This window comes from Aulonocara sp. 'chitande type north' Nkhata Bay, linkage group LG7 (genome assembly GCF_057382095.1).
Source record: "Aulonocara sp. 'chitande type north' Nkhata Bay isolate Kocher_YH1m ecotype deep benthic linkage group LG7, A_spYH_male_GT1.1, whole genome shotgun sequence".
NCBI lineage: Eukaryota > Metazoa > Chordata > Actinopteri > Cichliformes > Cichlidae > Aulonocara > Aulonocara sp. 'chitande type north' Nkhata Bay.
In genome coordinates, this window is record NC_141350.1 from 2,607,180 (window position 1) to 2,621,661 (window position 14,482).

At 42.7% G+C, this 14,482-nt stretch overlaps 1 protein-coding gene across 1 annotated transcript in view; it reads left to right on the forward strand.

Moving 5' to 3' along the window:
- Positions 1 to 14,482, forward strand: part of cdh13 (cadherin 13, H-cadherin (heart)) — a 423,814-nt gene that overhangs the window by 369,117 nt on the left and 40,215 nt on the right. Inside the window, exon 12 of the mRNA XM_086297939.1 lies at positions 5,763 to 5,905. Within this exon, the coding sequence (XP_086154065.1) occupies positions 5,763 to 5,905 (143 nt within the window). The remainder of the gene's footprint in view (positions 1 to 5,762; positions 5,906 to 14,482) is intronic.

Sequence of the window (14,482 nt, forward strand, 5' to 3'; positions counted from 1 at the left end):
TGAATAAACACTGGCATGAGCATATTAGCATGTTTTTTTTCATCACCTGCTCAAAGACAGTCCATAGATTATCTGAACACAGAAGAATATGCAACAACGACTTTAACCCTTACAACCAGTGTGAGGCAAATTTGACCCGATTGGATCTGACTGCAGGAACATTTCACTAAAGTTCATCCATTTAGTCTAAAATGTGGTGAGTTTTCACAACAATTGTATAGAGAAAAAAATACTATGAGGGAGCGTGCTTTTTCCTTTCGTGCCCCATTTTTGTGGAACAACCTCCCTGAAGATATTAGGCAGGCATGCTGTGTGGAGGGTTTTAAAGCTAAGTTAAAGCTCCACTTGTTCCTGATCCTATGTGTCGTAATTCCATGCCAGTTTTTACTGGTTCTATCAGTTTTTAAATTGTCTTGTTTTTTTCTGTATTGCTTTATTTATTTATTTTTATCTTCAAATAGCTCCTCAGCATATTATTATTATTATTGTTGTTGTTGTTGTTGTTGCTTTTGTTAATTTAGTGGCTAGCATTGTCACCTGACAGTTGAAAGACTTCTGGTGGATTATACAATTATAAAATCACCTGAGATGCCAGTGTGGGAAATACAGACACACATGTTTCCATCCATCCTCTTTCCGGATCGCTGGAGCCTATCTTAGGCTTGTCTTAGGGCAAGAGGCAGGTACACCCTGGACAGGGCTAACACATAGACACAAACCATTCGCACATTGTGCAAAGACTTGTGCAGGAAGCAAACGTGGGAGTACATGCAGCCTGATGGTGGAATTGAACTCAGGACCTTCTTGCAGTGAGGCAACAGTGCTACCACCGTGATGCTCCTGTTTCCTGCCGTCACTTTAAGTACATATACTAATTTGCAGTAATCAAGTTTTAGGCTCCAAGTGTTAATTAATATGGAGATTCTCATTATAATTATGAATGATCGTTCTGAGGATGATACAGAACTAAAGGCAGCGTTTCATGGCTGTAATAATGTTTGTATAATGAATCCCAGCAGCTTCGGATGCTCCTGGCAGTTTCACTCTCAAAATCTAAATTTGTGAAAGCAGATGTTTTCTGCAGAAACATGTTTTACCTCAAATATCGACTTCCCTATTTTGTGAAACACTGATTAATGAATAATTATCCTTTTTTTTTTATGTCAGATAGTTTTAATCCTGAATTGATCAGTACTTCAAAATTTGTTGAGATGTATTATGAAGGAATTGTTGAACCATACTGTGAGGGTGTAGAATATGAAGAGTATGTAAGGGTTAAACTAAAAAGACGTCAATGGATTAAAAGCAGGAAGGGCTGAAACTTCAATGCCAGGAATACGAAGCTAATCTAGTAAATGGGAAGTGTTCTGCTAGAGAGCGATTGGCTGTTTAAATGCAGGCGATGAAGAAAAAAGGCAGAAAACTGAAGTAAAATGAAATGCTTTCTATGTATGAAAGCAATGGTTTTTTTTTTCAAATAAAACAGTCATAAGAACAGAAATTATAAGAATATCCTAAATGACAGTGGTGCACATTCTACAAAGGGAGGAGAGAGCCTAGATATTCATTACGTCGCTGTAAAACCAACACAGGCTCAGCAGGAAAACAGTCTCAGCTTTAAGGGGAAACAGATGAATTCAGCGTATGCTTTGAGAGTTTCATGTGGATTCTAATCTAATCTTTTAGTCTCAGTAGAGCAGGCAGCTGTTTTCAGTAAACAATCTCTCATAAGCGCTGCATAAAATGGCAGAGAAACAAAGTTAGCTCCAAAGTTGGTGAAGATATTTAGCTGCGAAACAGCAGAGGTTTCCTTCAGTGGGGGGATAGTGGGGTAAAAGGTCACCATGTCCAATTGTGACTAACTCGTTATGGAGTTTTGTCCCTGGGTGGTAAGCAGTTAATGTTGTTTAAAGTTTAGGAAACTTTAAATTAAGGAGCGGTCAAACTCATTATTAAAGGCATACTACTGAAGCCCATGACCCTGAATCCTCCCTTAGTTATGCTGCAATAGGTGTAGGCTGCTGCGGATTCCCATGATGCACTGGGTGTTTCTTCTTCACTCACTATGTGTTAATAGTACTCTCTGCAGATGGCCCCGCCCCTCCCTGAGCCTGGTTCTGCCGGAGGTTTCTTCCTGTTAAAAGGGAGTTTTTCCTTCCCACTGTCACCGAAGTGTTTGCTCATAGGGGCTCATAGGTCATAGGTTTTTCTCTGTATGTATTATTGTAGGGTCGACCTTACAATATAAAGATTTGGTGCTGTATAAATAAAATGGGATTGAATTATTAAAGCCATACTACTGAACCTGTGAAAACTGTTGTGTGATATCCTCACGGGGTTTAAAGGGAGCTTCCCTTTGTCTGATTTAGGACACTTACTTAGGAAACAGGAAAAGACCAACAAAAATGCTTTTAGTTGGAGTAAAAATGTAGATTAAGGTTCTTGAAACTTCACACATCAGGGACTAAAATCACTGCTGTTTTTTCCGTCTGCCTGCACGAGTTCTGCAACTTTTTTCCAAGTGAAGTACTAAATCACTAGAGAACCTATTCAGGCTACAAAAGGGTTTGTTTTATGTGTAACTATAGTTTGAATGTTCACAGGGGACCAGGACAGGCATCTTACACCCAGCTCTGTACTACCAACATCACCCTACTTCCATATAATTACTTATTCTTTGCAAAGAAAAAAACATGGAGCCTTCCAATGCATGCTTTATGTTGTAAAAGTTCAGATTTGCCTTCCTAACTTCAAAAATGCTTGCATGAGTGGATTCGTGGGCGTGAGCAAGTAATCATGAGATATTTAAACAAGTGTTGATACTGAGCAAGTATACTCATAGAACCAGTTACGCCAGTCGGCTTTTTCAGTGTTGTTTTGTTTCGTTTTAATGCAGAATTATCAGCCTATGTTGTTAATAGTTTAATCCTCTGTTACATGTTTTTAGTTACCTGTAAATTGTATGGATATGCTTGTATTTATATGGCCAACAAAATGAGTTGAAAACATAATAATCTCAATATTTGCATTTAAAGTAATACTGGGTCTAATTCAGAGAATATGCATTTATAACCTTGCTTGGAAAACGGACCCCAAAACCTTGTGTGTATTTAAAAAAGGGATTTACACGAACAACTAGACTAAATTACTCAGAACTGGTGCCAGCAACATTTCTTAGGCTACTTAAGTCTAAAACAAACAAGAGAAACAACCTGAATTTATGCAAACGATGTTCTTTCAGAGCACTTGCGAGTCAGCTTTCATCTTCTCTCTAAATTAGCTCTTATTGCAAATTGTCTCTCTTATTCTGTGTATCCCACCCACACCTGCTATTGACACAAATATAATCACAGATGCACACAATGTATGCCAGCATTTTGCTCCTGTTGTAACTGGATTACAAGTGGGTGGCAATCCTCTTTCTCCCCCCTCCGCGCTTCCGTAACGCTTTGAGTTGTCTGGGAAAACTGAGGATCCTGGCTCACATCGGACTTTTCGAAAGGCGCAGCGACAGTGGATCTCTAACTTCAGATTAGGATTTAGGGAAGAGTTGTCAAACTTTTTCATTGTGTATTGTTTAAGACATTTTAGATTTCAAAAGCCAGCTTGTCTTATGATTGCTACCATACGCATATTTTATGTAACTCCATATTTTATGTATGACTCACTTTTTAAACCCCTTGTAGTCTGATTGTCTTTCGTGTGTCCGGCCCTGGATCGCTTCTTGTAGGACAATCGGACAATTGCAGCCGACTCCTAACATCCCAACCTGTGTGCGCTCTTACAGCGAAGGACGATTCCTCACCGAAACATTCCCAAAGCCATAGCAGGTCAGAGTAGCCCCTGAGGGTGCAGCGGAAAGAGTCACACTGTGGACCGATTGATGCTTTACTTTCTGCAACTCTAGTGAAATCTGAACAAATCACCTTGCTGTCCTAGAAGTTATTTCACAATAAACGCAGGGTATTGTGCATCTATAGGTCATTTTTGCTTTAAACTGTGTGTTTTACCTTATGTTGAAGTGTGTGTGTGCGCGCTGAGCTAAATGAGGACACGTGCAGCGTTGTGTGTGTGGTCTGTCTCGTTTGTTGACTGATTTGTTTGGACCTTTTCTGGTTTTGGAGATAAACACGTTGAAGCAGATATGAATATTCCTAATGGCTTTTTAATGTCTTTCTAATTTGCCCTTTAAAGGGCTCTAATGGACTGTCCCCATGTTTGCACAGAGAGGAAAAAACAATGGCTCTGACTCATTTGGTGGTTACCTTTGAGCCTGCACTAAAGCAGACAATATCATTACAGTCCTTTAGAGCTCCTCCTGTAGGAAGAAACATAGTACCGTCATACTTTACACCAAGTGTTTGTGTAGCAGCGCACATTTAAAAGGGCTTCCTGGGGTCCCAGCTCTGGAATAAATGTGTTTCAGCGCGTTGAATGAAAATATCCGTTAGTTTACCGAGTGAGGAATTTTTGTTTTATTCCAATCGGGCAGCGGGTATGAAAGATCACAGAGAATCGATCTTGATGACTCTGAGCACGTTACTGTGGATGTTTTGGTGATTTTCACGAGCTCAGTTGCTTCTCAGTAAAACTTTAACTTCTTCTCTACCAAATTCACACTTTTTTGCCATTTCTATCCAATAATAGAAATAATGTGACATCAGTCACATTATTTCTATCCGATAATGTGACTGATGTCATCGCACTAGGCAGGCAGCTGTGCAAAAATGCTTATACGTTTAACAACAAATACCTTCCCGACATTGTTGTGTACATGTTCACGTGTGTGCATTTCACTGTCGCAATGCAGCGATGATGAAAAACTGATGCAAGACACAAACCAGAGCATGTGTCTAAAACTGCAGTCGGTGACGGCGAGAGAGACATATGGAGGTTAATAACCTGTCAGCCCAGCTCTGTAACAGTGGAGAAGTAGGCCTAATGAATCATGTGGCTCTTCAGTGTGTTTAACAAGCGTGTGTAATACAAGTGTGTGTGTGTGTGTGTGTGTGTGTGACATCCAGGCAGAAAAGGAGCATTTACAATGATAGAAGCGTCATTATTAGTAGCATTTTGTTGCAATGAAACATGTGTGTTTGTTAACAGTAGTAATCGCTGGGAGCGAGAGTGGGAGGGGGAAAGGTGTGAGCAGAGGTTGATTGCAAAGCCATTTCCTAAGGTTTTGTCGCGCTCTGTTAGCTGTAGAGCTCCATTTGAAAGACAATTTGTCTACTGCTGAGCACTCTGGCAAAGAGCGACCTTGTGTTGAAGAAAGTCTGCACATTCGTGTGTGTGTGCAGTACAGGATGCACCATATGTCAAATAATACATGCACGAAAACAGCAGAGGCAGCTAAAAGTTTGGTACACACACACACACACATAAAATATATATATATATATTCATCCATAGTTCTTAAATCAATCACATGTAATGTTACTGTAGCGCAGATGAGAGCCCCTTGCAATCACCATCGAGCAGCCATCAGTGGCCGATTGAGTGGCCGCATTAGCAAGGTCGTGATCTGCTCTCAGGCTCATTTTCAAAGCGATGCAGGCTTGGCCGCTCGCCCACCAGATTTGGAGAGAGGTCCTCATCATCTTCAGACCTCAGCTCTGTTTGGGATCTTTTCAAATGGTACGATCTAATCAAACTGCAGTGCACTGCTGTTTGATTTTTTCTAATATAGAATCGACTGACAGCATCCTGGACGATAGTTGATGTGATGAGGTGTCTCACGTGGTCTCGTTGTTTTCTTACAGGTATGCTGTTCTGCAGGACCCTGCGGGCTGGCTGAGTGTGAACCCAGTCAGAGGAACTGTCAACACCTCAGCCTCGCTGGATCGCGAGTCTCCTTATGTCTACGACAACAAATACACAGCCGTCTTCATCGCCACCGATAACGGTGAGTTGCACTGCAATCTGAGTAAAACTCATATATAATCTAGATAGGATCTGTTTTTAGAAATACTTGAAATGTAAGCCGTCGGGTTTATTCACTGTGGAAACTTTTATTCTCGTTTTCATTGTACAAAGAACTTTTCATGGGTGATGAGTGTCAGTTCAGACATGAAAAGTAGAAACAGAGCCGCCTTTGTAACTACTGAGCACTCTTGACTTTACCTGGCAACAGTCAAAGTGTCATTTTTCCCATGGTGACAATAGGACGGCCTTATGTGGTGCTCCTGCGTCTATTGGACCATATGGCAGCTGCTTGGCAGTGTCAGCCGAGCTGCTGCTTTGAGACTTTCCAAAGCACAGATGAAAGTGTCGGGAGCTTTGGCGCATTTCGCTTTTTTTCTCTTCGCTTCCCACTCTGTCTCATCATCTCTCTGTGTCTCTGTCTCTTTGTCTCTCTACCTTCTCCTATCAATCCATCTGGTCTCCTGTGCTCGGGAGATTCTGACAGATCCATTAGAGGAACTGAGGGATTCTATTAGTAGGCAGCAGAATAGCACTGTTGTGCTGGGGAATTCGGTAGCCTTAGAAAGATGAGTGCTGAAAGAGGAGTAATGATGGGGCAGGAGGAGAAGCTAGAAGGGGTGGAAGGGTCAAGAAAAGAAGAAAAGGAAGGGACATAAGAGGAGATAACAAGAAAAAGATATAGAGCAGGGGAAGTGTGTGACGAATAGGTGGAAAAGAAGAGAAATGGAGAGTGGACTCAGCCAGGTGAAAGAGTAAGATCTGTGGTAAAGCCGGCAAAGGATGGATGAATGCAGGAAGTTATTGCAAAGTCTTCAGTGGAACTGACATTGTTAGCATGTAACCTCAGATGTGTTTTTAAGTTAAATTCCCATCAGCTTTGAAAAGTGCCTTTTAACAGAGAAAGGTCTGAGCATACGAGGCCTCTAAAACTCCGTTTGTAGTTACTGTGTGCACGTAGACACTGCCTGCAGAGTGACGTGTGCATCGCTTTAGTCCTGTTACATTGTGAGATGACATTAGGGCTGATATAAAAGCTCTGTGCACAAAAAAGAGGAACATTTTCATGTGTTTTATGTTCATTACATATAAAATGAAATATTCCGAGCCTTTTGGTTTATATTATATGTTCATGCTCATGAAAATCATCCTAAAACGTACATTTATATACTTTTTTGGGACCATGAATTACTGCATATGTAGTCGAGTTTACCAAGTCTTTCATCAGTTTTCCTTTTTGTATAATTCTTTCTTGTCAATGCAAACAGAAAACTACGTTCGCTTCGAGCTAACGGGAGGCCGAAGAATGCGGCTAAAACTTTTGCGAGCTCTCGCAAAACTTTTGTGAGATCCCGAGTTTGTTTTGCAAGATCTCGCAAAAGTCCGTCTTAATTTTTTTTCTCCCATGTCCCCTGCGGGGCTCTGTAGAAAACTCAGGCATGACTCTGGTTCTAATATTAAAAAAACCCTTAAAATAAGCTCACTGAGCTAAATATCAGTGTTGTTACAGTGGACTGGCACTGCTAAGGTGCTGGTGATTAGCAGTTATTCTATTAATTATGTATCTTAACATGGTTATATGGTGGTAATTAGCATTTAACACACAGTGCAGCGTAGGCCAATCACAATGTAATTACATTTTCAAGTATTTAACAAAATCAAAGATTCACCAGAATAATGTGTTATTTTCCTGAGTGATTGCAGTTTCTGATGAGACGTTTAACTGTAAACATACATGTTAAACAACAGCTCATAACAGTTACATTAAAGGATGCCTACATGGATTTTTTCAACATTGTTTCACGGCCGACACACTGACGTCCCCTGTCACATGTGCCTGTTCTGTGTACTGTATGTCTAGGCTCTAAAAAGCCTGTGCTGCTATTCTGTCTGCAGAGACAAGAACAAGCTCAGTCTTTTAAAAAACGACTGTCGATTTCTGTCGACTGTCTGTGCGTGGTCGAGAAATTTCAGAATACTGATGCGTACCTGCTTGACTGCCACCTCCGCTCTTTTCTGCTCGCTGTGTCATCAACTGGACAAATCTGTTCCTTCCCCACAGCTATCAGCGCAATGATGACTGTATGACAGCCAGCCTGTGTCATAGGCTGTCATACCTACCAGCAGGATATCGATTGACCCTTACATTTTCTGTCTTTATATATATGCAGAGACCTCGAATGAATACTATCCACCTACAGAGGACGAGGAGCAGAAAGACAGAAGGGCTGCGTTTAACAGAAAAAGGACGAGTCCTGTTTCAGGAGTGTCTGTAAACACAAGTGCAAGAAATACAATAGCAGAGAAATCTACTGAAATAAATAACAGAGGTTTAAAGAAAGTATAGGCATCAGTTTTAAAAGTATTGATGAAAATAGTGGTTTTACAGCCACTTTAGGCTGACCTGACCTGGACTCAGAATTGCCACGAATATACGCTATTACAGTTATTTTGTTTTGTGTTTTTTGTGCATGGTTAGCAGCAGATTGACGGTAGCTCCTGTTAACAGCATGAGGGCAGGTCAACTCCAGCAGCCCTCTGGGTTGCAACAGATGGTGGATGATGGTGCGAACACACCATTCCCAGAGACAGATTGAAGTCCAGCTCGAGGAAGAAAGAACAGAGTCATACATATGATATGAGAGATTTACAAAGAAACCAAGATGATGGCATTGATTTAAAAATCAATCAGCTGAAGAGTTAGCAACAGCTGAATGCAGTCTGGAGGCTACGCTCTGCTGCCAGACTAATCAGTTGCACCTATAGAAGAAGCGAGCCAATCATTGGCCACTTTATAATGTGTTAAGTCGTAATCTTTGAGGGTCATGCAGTCGTCACTGTGTGTGCACTTTGTGAGTTATTCACCATTGTATTCATGTTTGTGCAGCTTGTATTGTTTCTAACGGCGTGTTTCTGATTCCCAGTTAATAATTTAAAAGCCACAGATGAGTTTAGCCTGTGCAGCAGCACCTGGCAGGCCTATGGAGCAGGACAATATTGTTTGAAGTGCTATTGTTCCAACCTGAGCGCAGGGCTTGACGGGCTGTTTATATAAACTCTCATCAGTAGCTTCTGTTTTTCAGGCCAGCGAATTCTCCTCTGCTCTCTGATTCCCCGCTGGGAGTCCAGCTGTTCCCGCATCCTACCCTCCTCCCTTTCCTTTGCATTAGTTCTTGTGGGCAGATTAAAGTTGTTTTTTTAATGTCTTTGTCGTACTTGATGCAGAGGCTCTCCGGCCTGCACCGCACCTGCGTATCCCCTCACTGCTGTGTGTTGCGGTTCGATGTTTTCCGCTGCTCATCATTTAAATGTTAAACTGCCTCCTGGAGGCAGCCATTTGTCATTGGGAGGCATGAATACATTATCAAAGCCCCAGTCGCCTGAAACACGCCTGAAACACGCCAGCACACGCGCGCAATCTTCAGTGTTTACTGCCACTGAACCTGCGATTAAAAACCCTGAAGTTACGGGAAAAGTGGCTGAGCAGTGCTGGTTTAAGCACATGGATATACTAAGGAGAGACCTCCATTTAGACACTGAAATATTATGTGCACACACGTGTACCTGCACCACAGTTAGACAACTCCAACATAGTCAAAGAGCTTTGTTAATTACAGGAATATTAAGTATTGCACACATACATGCAGCCAGACTGAGCCTCAGCCTTCATCACAGTCACATCACATCCCCTCTGGTTTAAATCAAAAGTAGAGAGGGGATGCTGAATTCTAATGGGTCACAGATTAAAACCCTTTGGTGCTCAGACAGATTTAAAATTTAATAGTGTTTAGTCGTGTGTGTGTGTGTGTGTGTGTGTGTGTGTGTGTGTGTGTGTGTGTGTGTGTGTGTGTGTGTGTGCATATACATAATATGTGAATCTGTGATCTCTCTGAAAGAAAAAGTAATAACAGTGGTAGCAGTGACAGCCTGCACGTGTGCAGAGGTGCACCTTTGTGTGTCTCTGCATATGTCCATTTTCGAGTGCATTGGCTGCCCACTGTGCTGCCTCATTGCCACACTAAGTGTTGGGAACCAGTGTGCAGCTCGTTGCCATAATGGGCTGAGCAATTTCCCTGGCCGGGCAAGCCCAGATACAGAGATTTTACTGCTAAGTGTCTGTCATGTCGCAAGCACATAGTTAGCAGGCTGGCAGGCTACATGCTGATAGATAGACTCGGGTTTTGTCTTGAGCCAGCTGTGATCAGGGTCCCTCAAACAACAGCAGGGAAATAATAAAGCCTGATGAGGCAGTGGTGAGGCCAGCGCACTGGGCCTGAAATCAACAGGCAGACAATAGAAGAGAAATTCAACCAAACAGACTAAAAACGTAACCTCGTGGAGATGATTGGTTATGGAAAACCAAGTATTGTAGTTCTCCTGATCTGTTTTTAATCCATAATAGAACTCTTATTAAGGCTGATTTGGTGATTTAGTTAGTGATGAGTCTTTATTTAATATTATTAAGTCATTAAGATCAGAAGGGCTGTTAAGAGATACGAGCATAGTGAAAGCTAGAAATCAGGCATGTCTGCCTGCGACATCTTTTCAAAAGATCCAATATAGTGCAGTCGAGAAAGCGAGAGCTGAAGAGCAGTCTGCGTCTAATAGAAAGATAAATATAGTAACAGGAGACTCGGTGTCAAGAAGCCAAAAAAAAGAGAGAGAAACATGGAGGGAAATGAGAGAAAGCAGCGAGGAAATTGAAAGGTGAAAATTAAAGACACACAGGACAAAGAAATGAAGTTTTTTTTGGGGTGGAGGAACATTTCTAAAAGAAAACGTGCGACCTCATGACGTGCGTTTGACTGAGTCTTGATTATGTGGATTCTGGAAGCGCTTCCTTGCTCCCGCTCTTCAATCAATCCCTTTATGGTCACAGCCACAGAGGCAGGCAGGTTAACCACCTTCTTGAAATATGTTCTCACCCAGCCAATCAACGATGTCCCCGTGCAGCAGTAGGCAAAGGTGATGCTCGTGTAAGGGAAGAGTTCAGGGTGCAGAATAAAGGCAACTTGACCCGCGGAAATGGCAGTGTAATGGATACGCTCTGTAAAGAAGATCGCAGCTCAACGCCGCCTTCCTTCTGTTGCCTCCTCTGTCTTCCTGCGCTGCTTCATTAACCCCAAATACTCACTGTGTCTTTCTCACTTGGAGCTTCAGTAGCACCTCCCTCTCCCTCTCTCTGTCTGTCCTTCACTGAGTGTCTTTGTCTTTTATTCCTCGACTTGTAGCAGAACCCATTGGGGAAGTCTCCACCTTGTAAACAGGCTCACGTCGTGTCTGTGATTAAAGAATGCCTTTGTATGGCTTTGCCAGGGAAGAAATGTCTTTCTCTGTTATTGCCTGTTATCTGGCCTTGCTTATCTCGTGTCCTTGGAATACTGATTCATCCGCAGATCAGAAGTTCTTGCTGTGTCTGGCACACACCAAAACAAACATGGCTCAGCCCACTCAGCAAGGGAGCCTCCGTCTGAGTACAGTACTTTCTGGGTACTTATTTTATAAGCACTGAAACTACACTCAAAAAAATAAGTCATTGGATGAACTCAATTGGACTGATGGCAGGTTTTCCACGTAATACATCTATTTTGGTCCAACCTAATCTACATACATCATGACAATTCAATTAAATTGAGTCAGTAGAACACAATTTCGTAAATACTGCTAAAATGAAAACAAGTACATTAAAATGATGTGAAAGGTTTTGGTTGGTCCAACTCAATACAATGTCATTCACTTGAGCTAGATTTTCATTGCATTGAAATCATTATTTTGAGTTCAACTAAATCATAATTTTCATTACCAGAAAACTAATTTAATTATTAAAATAATGACAAAATGAATTTGTTTTTACAACTCGGGTTTATTCACTTGAATTAAAAGCAGAAACAGAATATTTTGTAAATAAACATACATGTCACATGGTCAAATCAACCTTAACAAAAATCAAAGTGCTCACAAAAAAGTGCTGACGTACATTTGTAATGAATGTCAAATCTGAATAGCACACACCTCTGTACTACTAGGCAATACTGAAAACAAACTGGAATCTGTAAAATCAGATTTCACTTCAGAATCATTGTATATATTTATATAGGCTACATTTCACTGTATGTTATACTTGTATAATTATGCATGTGACAAATAAAGAACCTTGAACCTTGAACAATACATAAATACACACACACATATACATATATATATATACAAATATATATATACATATATACATATATACATATACATATATACACATACATATATACACATATACATATATATATATACAAATATATATACATATATACATATACATATATACACATATATATATATATATATATATATATATATATATATATATATATATATATATATATATACAAAAAAAAAAAAAAAAACACCCAGCACGCCCCTGCGGGCGGTCTATCCTTCTAGCTTGGGTCCTCTACCAGAGGCCTGGGAGCTTGAGGGTCCTGCGCAGTATCTTAGCTGTTCCCAGGACTGCGCTCTTCTGGACAGAGATCTCCGATGTTGTTCCCGGGATCTGCTGGAGCCACTCGCCTAGCTTGGGAGTCACCGCACCTAGTGCTCCGATTACCACGGGGACCACCGTTACCTTCACCCTCCACATCCTCTCGAGCTCTTCTCTGAGCCCTTGGTATTTCTCCAGCTTCTCGTGTTCCTTCTTCCTGATATTGCTGTCATTCGGAACCGCTACATCGATCACTACGGCCGTCTTCTTCTGTTTGTCTACCACCACTATGTCCGGTTGGTTAGCCACCACCATTTTGTCCGTCTGTATCTGGAAGTCCCACAGGATCTTAGCTCGGTCATTCTCCACCACCCTTGGGGGCATCTCCCATTTTGACCTCGGGACTTCCAGGTTATACTCGGCACAGATGTTCCTGTACACTATGCCGGCCACTTGGTTATGGCGTTCCATGTATGCCTTGCCTGCTAGCATCTTGCACCCTGCTGTTATGTGCTGGATTGTCTCTGGGGCATCTTTACACAGCCTGCACCTGGGGTCTTGCCTGGTGTGATAGACCCCAGCCTCTATGGATCTTGTGCTCAGAGCTTGTTCTTGTGCTGCCATGATTAGTGCCTCTGTGCTGTCTTTCAGTCCAGCTTTGTCCAGCCACTGGTAGGATTTCTGGATATCAGCCACCTCCTCTATCTGCCGGTGGTACATACCGTGCAGGGGCCTGTCCTTCCATGCTGGTTCCTCGTCTCCTTCCTCTTTCTTGGGTTTCTGCTGCCTGAGGTATTCACTGAGCACTCGGTCAGTTGGGGCCATCTTCCCAATGTATTCTTGGATGTTCGTTGTCTCATCCTGGACTGTGGTGCTGACACTCACCAGTCCCCGGCCCCCTTCCTTCCGCTTAGCGTACAGCCTCAGGGTGCTGGACTTGGGGTGAAACCCTCCATGCATGGTAAGGAGCTTTCTTGTCTTTATGTCAGTGGCTTCTATCTCCTCCTTTGGCCAGCCTATTACCCCAGCAGGGTACCTGATCACGGGCAGGGCGTACGTGTTGATGGCCCGGATCTTGTTCTTACCATTCAGCTGACTCCTCAGGACTTGCCTGACCCTCTGCAGGTACTTGGTGGTTGCAGCTTTTCTAGCGGCCTCTTCATGGTTCCCATTCGCCTGCGGGATCCCCAAGTACTTGTAACTGTCCTCTATGTCTGCAATGTTGCCTTCTGGTAGTTCAATCCCCTCAGTTCTGACTACCTTCCCTCTCTTTGTTACCATCCGACTACACTTCTCCAGTCCGAACGACATTCCAATGTCATTGCTGTATAGCCTGGTAGTGTGGATCAGTGAATCGATGTCTCGTTCACTCTTGGCATACAGCTTGATGTCATCCATGTACAGGAGGTGGCTGACAACTGCTCCGTTCTGTAGTCGGTATCCGTAGCCAGTCTTGTTAATGATCTCACTGAGGGGGTTCAGGCCTATGCAGAACAGCAGTGGGGACAGAGCATCTCCTTGGTAGATCCCGCACTTGATGGTGACTTGTGCTATGGGCTTGGAGTTGGGCTCTAGTGTTGTACGCCACATCCCCATTGAGTTCCTGATGAAGGCTCTTAGGGTCCCATTGATCTTGTACAATTCTAGGCATTCCAGTATCCAGCTGTGGGGCATTGAGTCATAGGCCTTCTTGTAATCAATCCAGGCAGTGCACAGGTTGGTCAGTCTGGTCTTGCAGTCTCGGCTGATTGTTCTGTCTACCAGTAGCTGGTGTTTTGCGCCTCTGGTATTCTTGCCAATTCCTTTCTGTGTCCCGCTCATGTATTGACCCATGTGCCTGTTCATCTTAGCCGATATGATGCCTGACAGGAGCTTCCATGTAGTACTGAGGCAGGTTATTGGTCGGTAGTTGGAGGGGACCGGTCCCTTCTTGGGGTCCTTGGGGATCAGGACCGTCCGGCCTTCAGTTAGCCATTCCGGGTGTATCTCGTTAACTAGCAGCTGGTTCATTTGTGCTGCCAGACGCTCGTGGAGTGCAGTTAGCTTCTTCAGCCAGTAGGCGTGAACCATGTCGGGCCCTGGTGC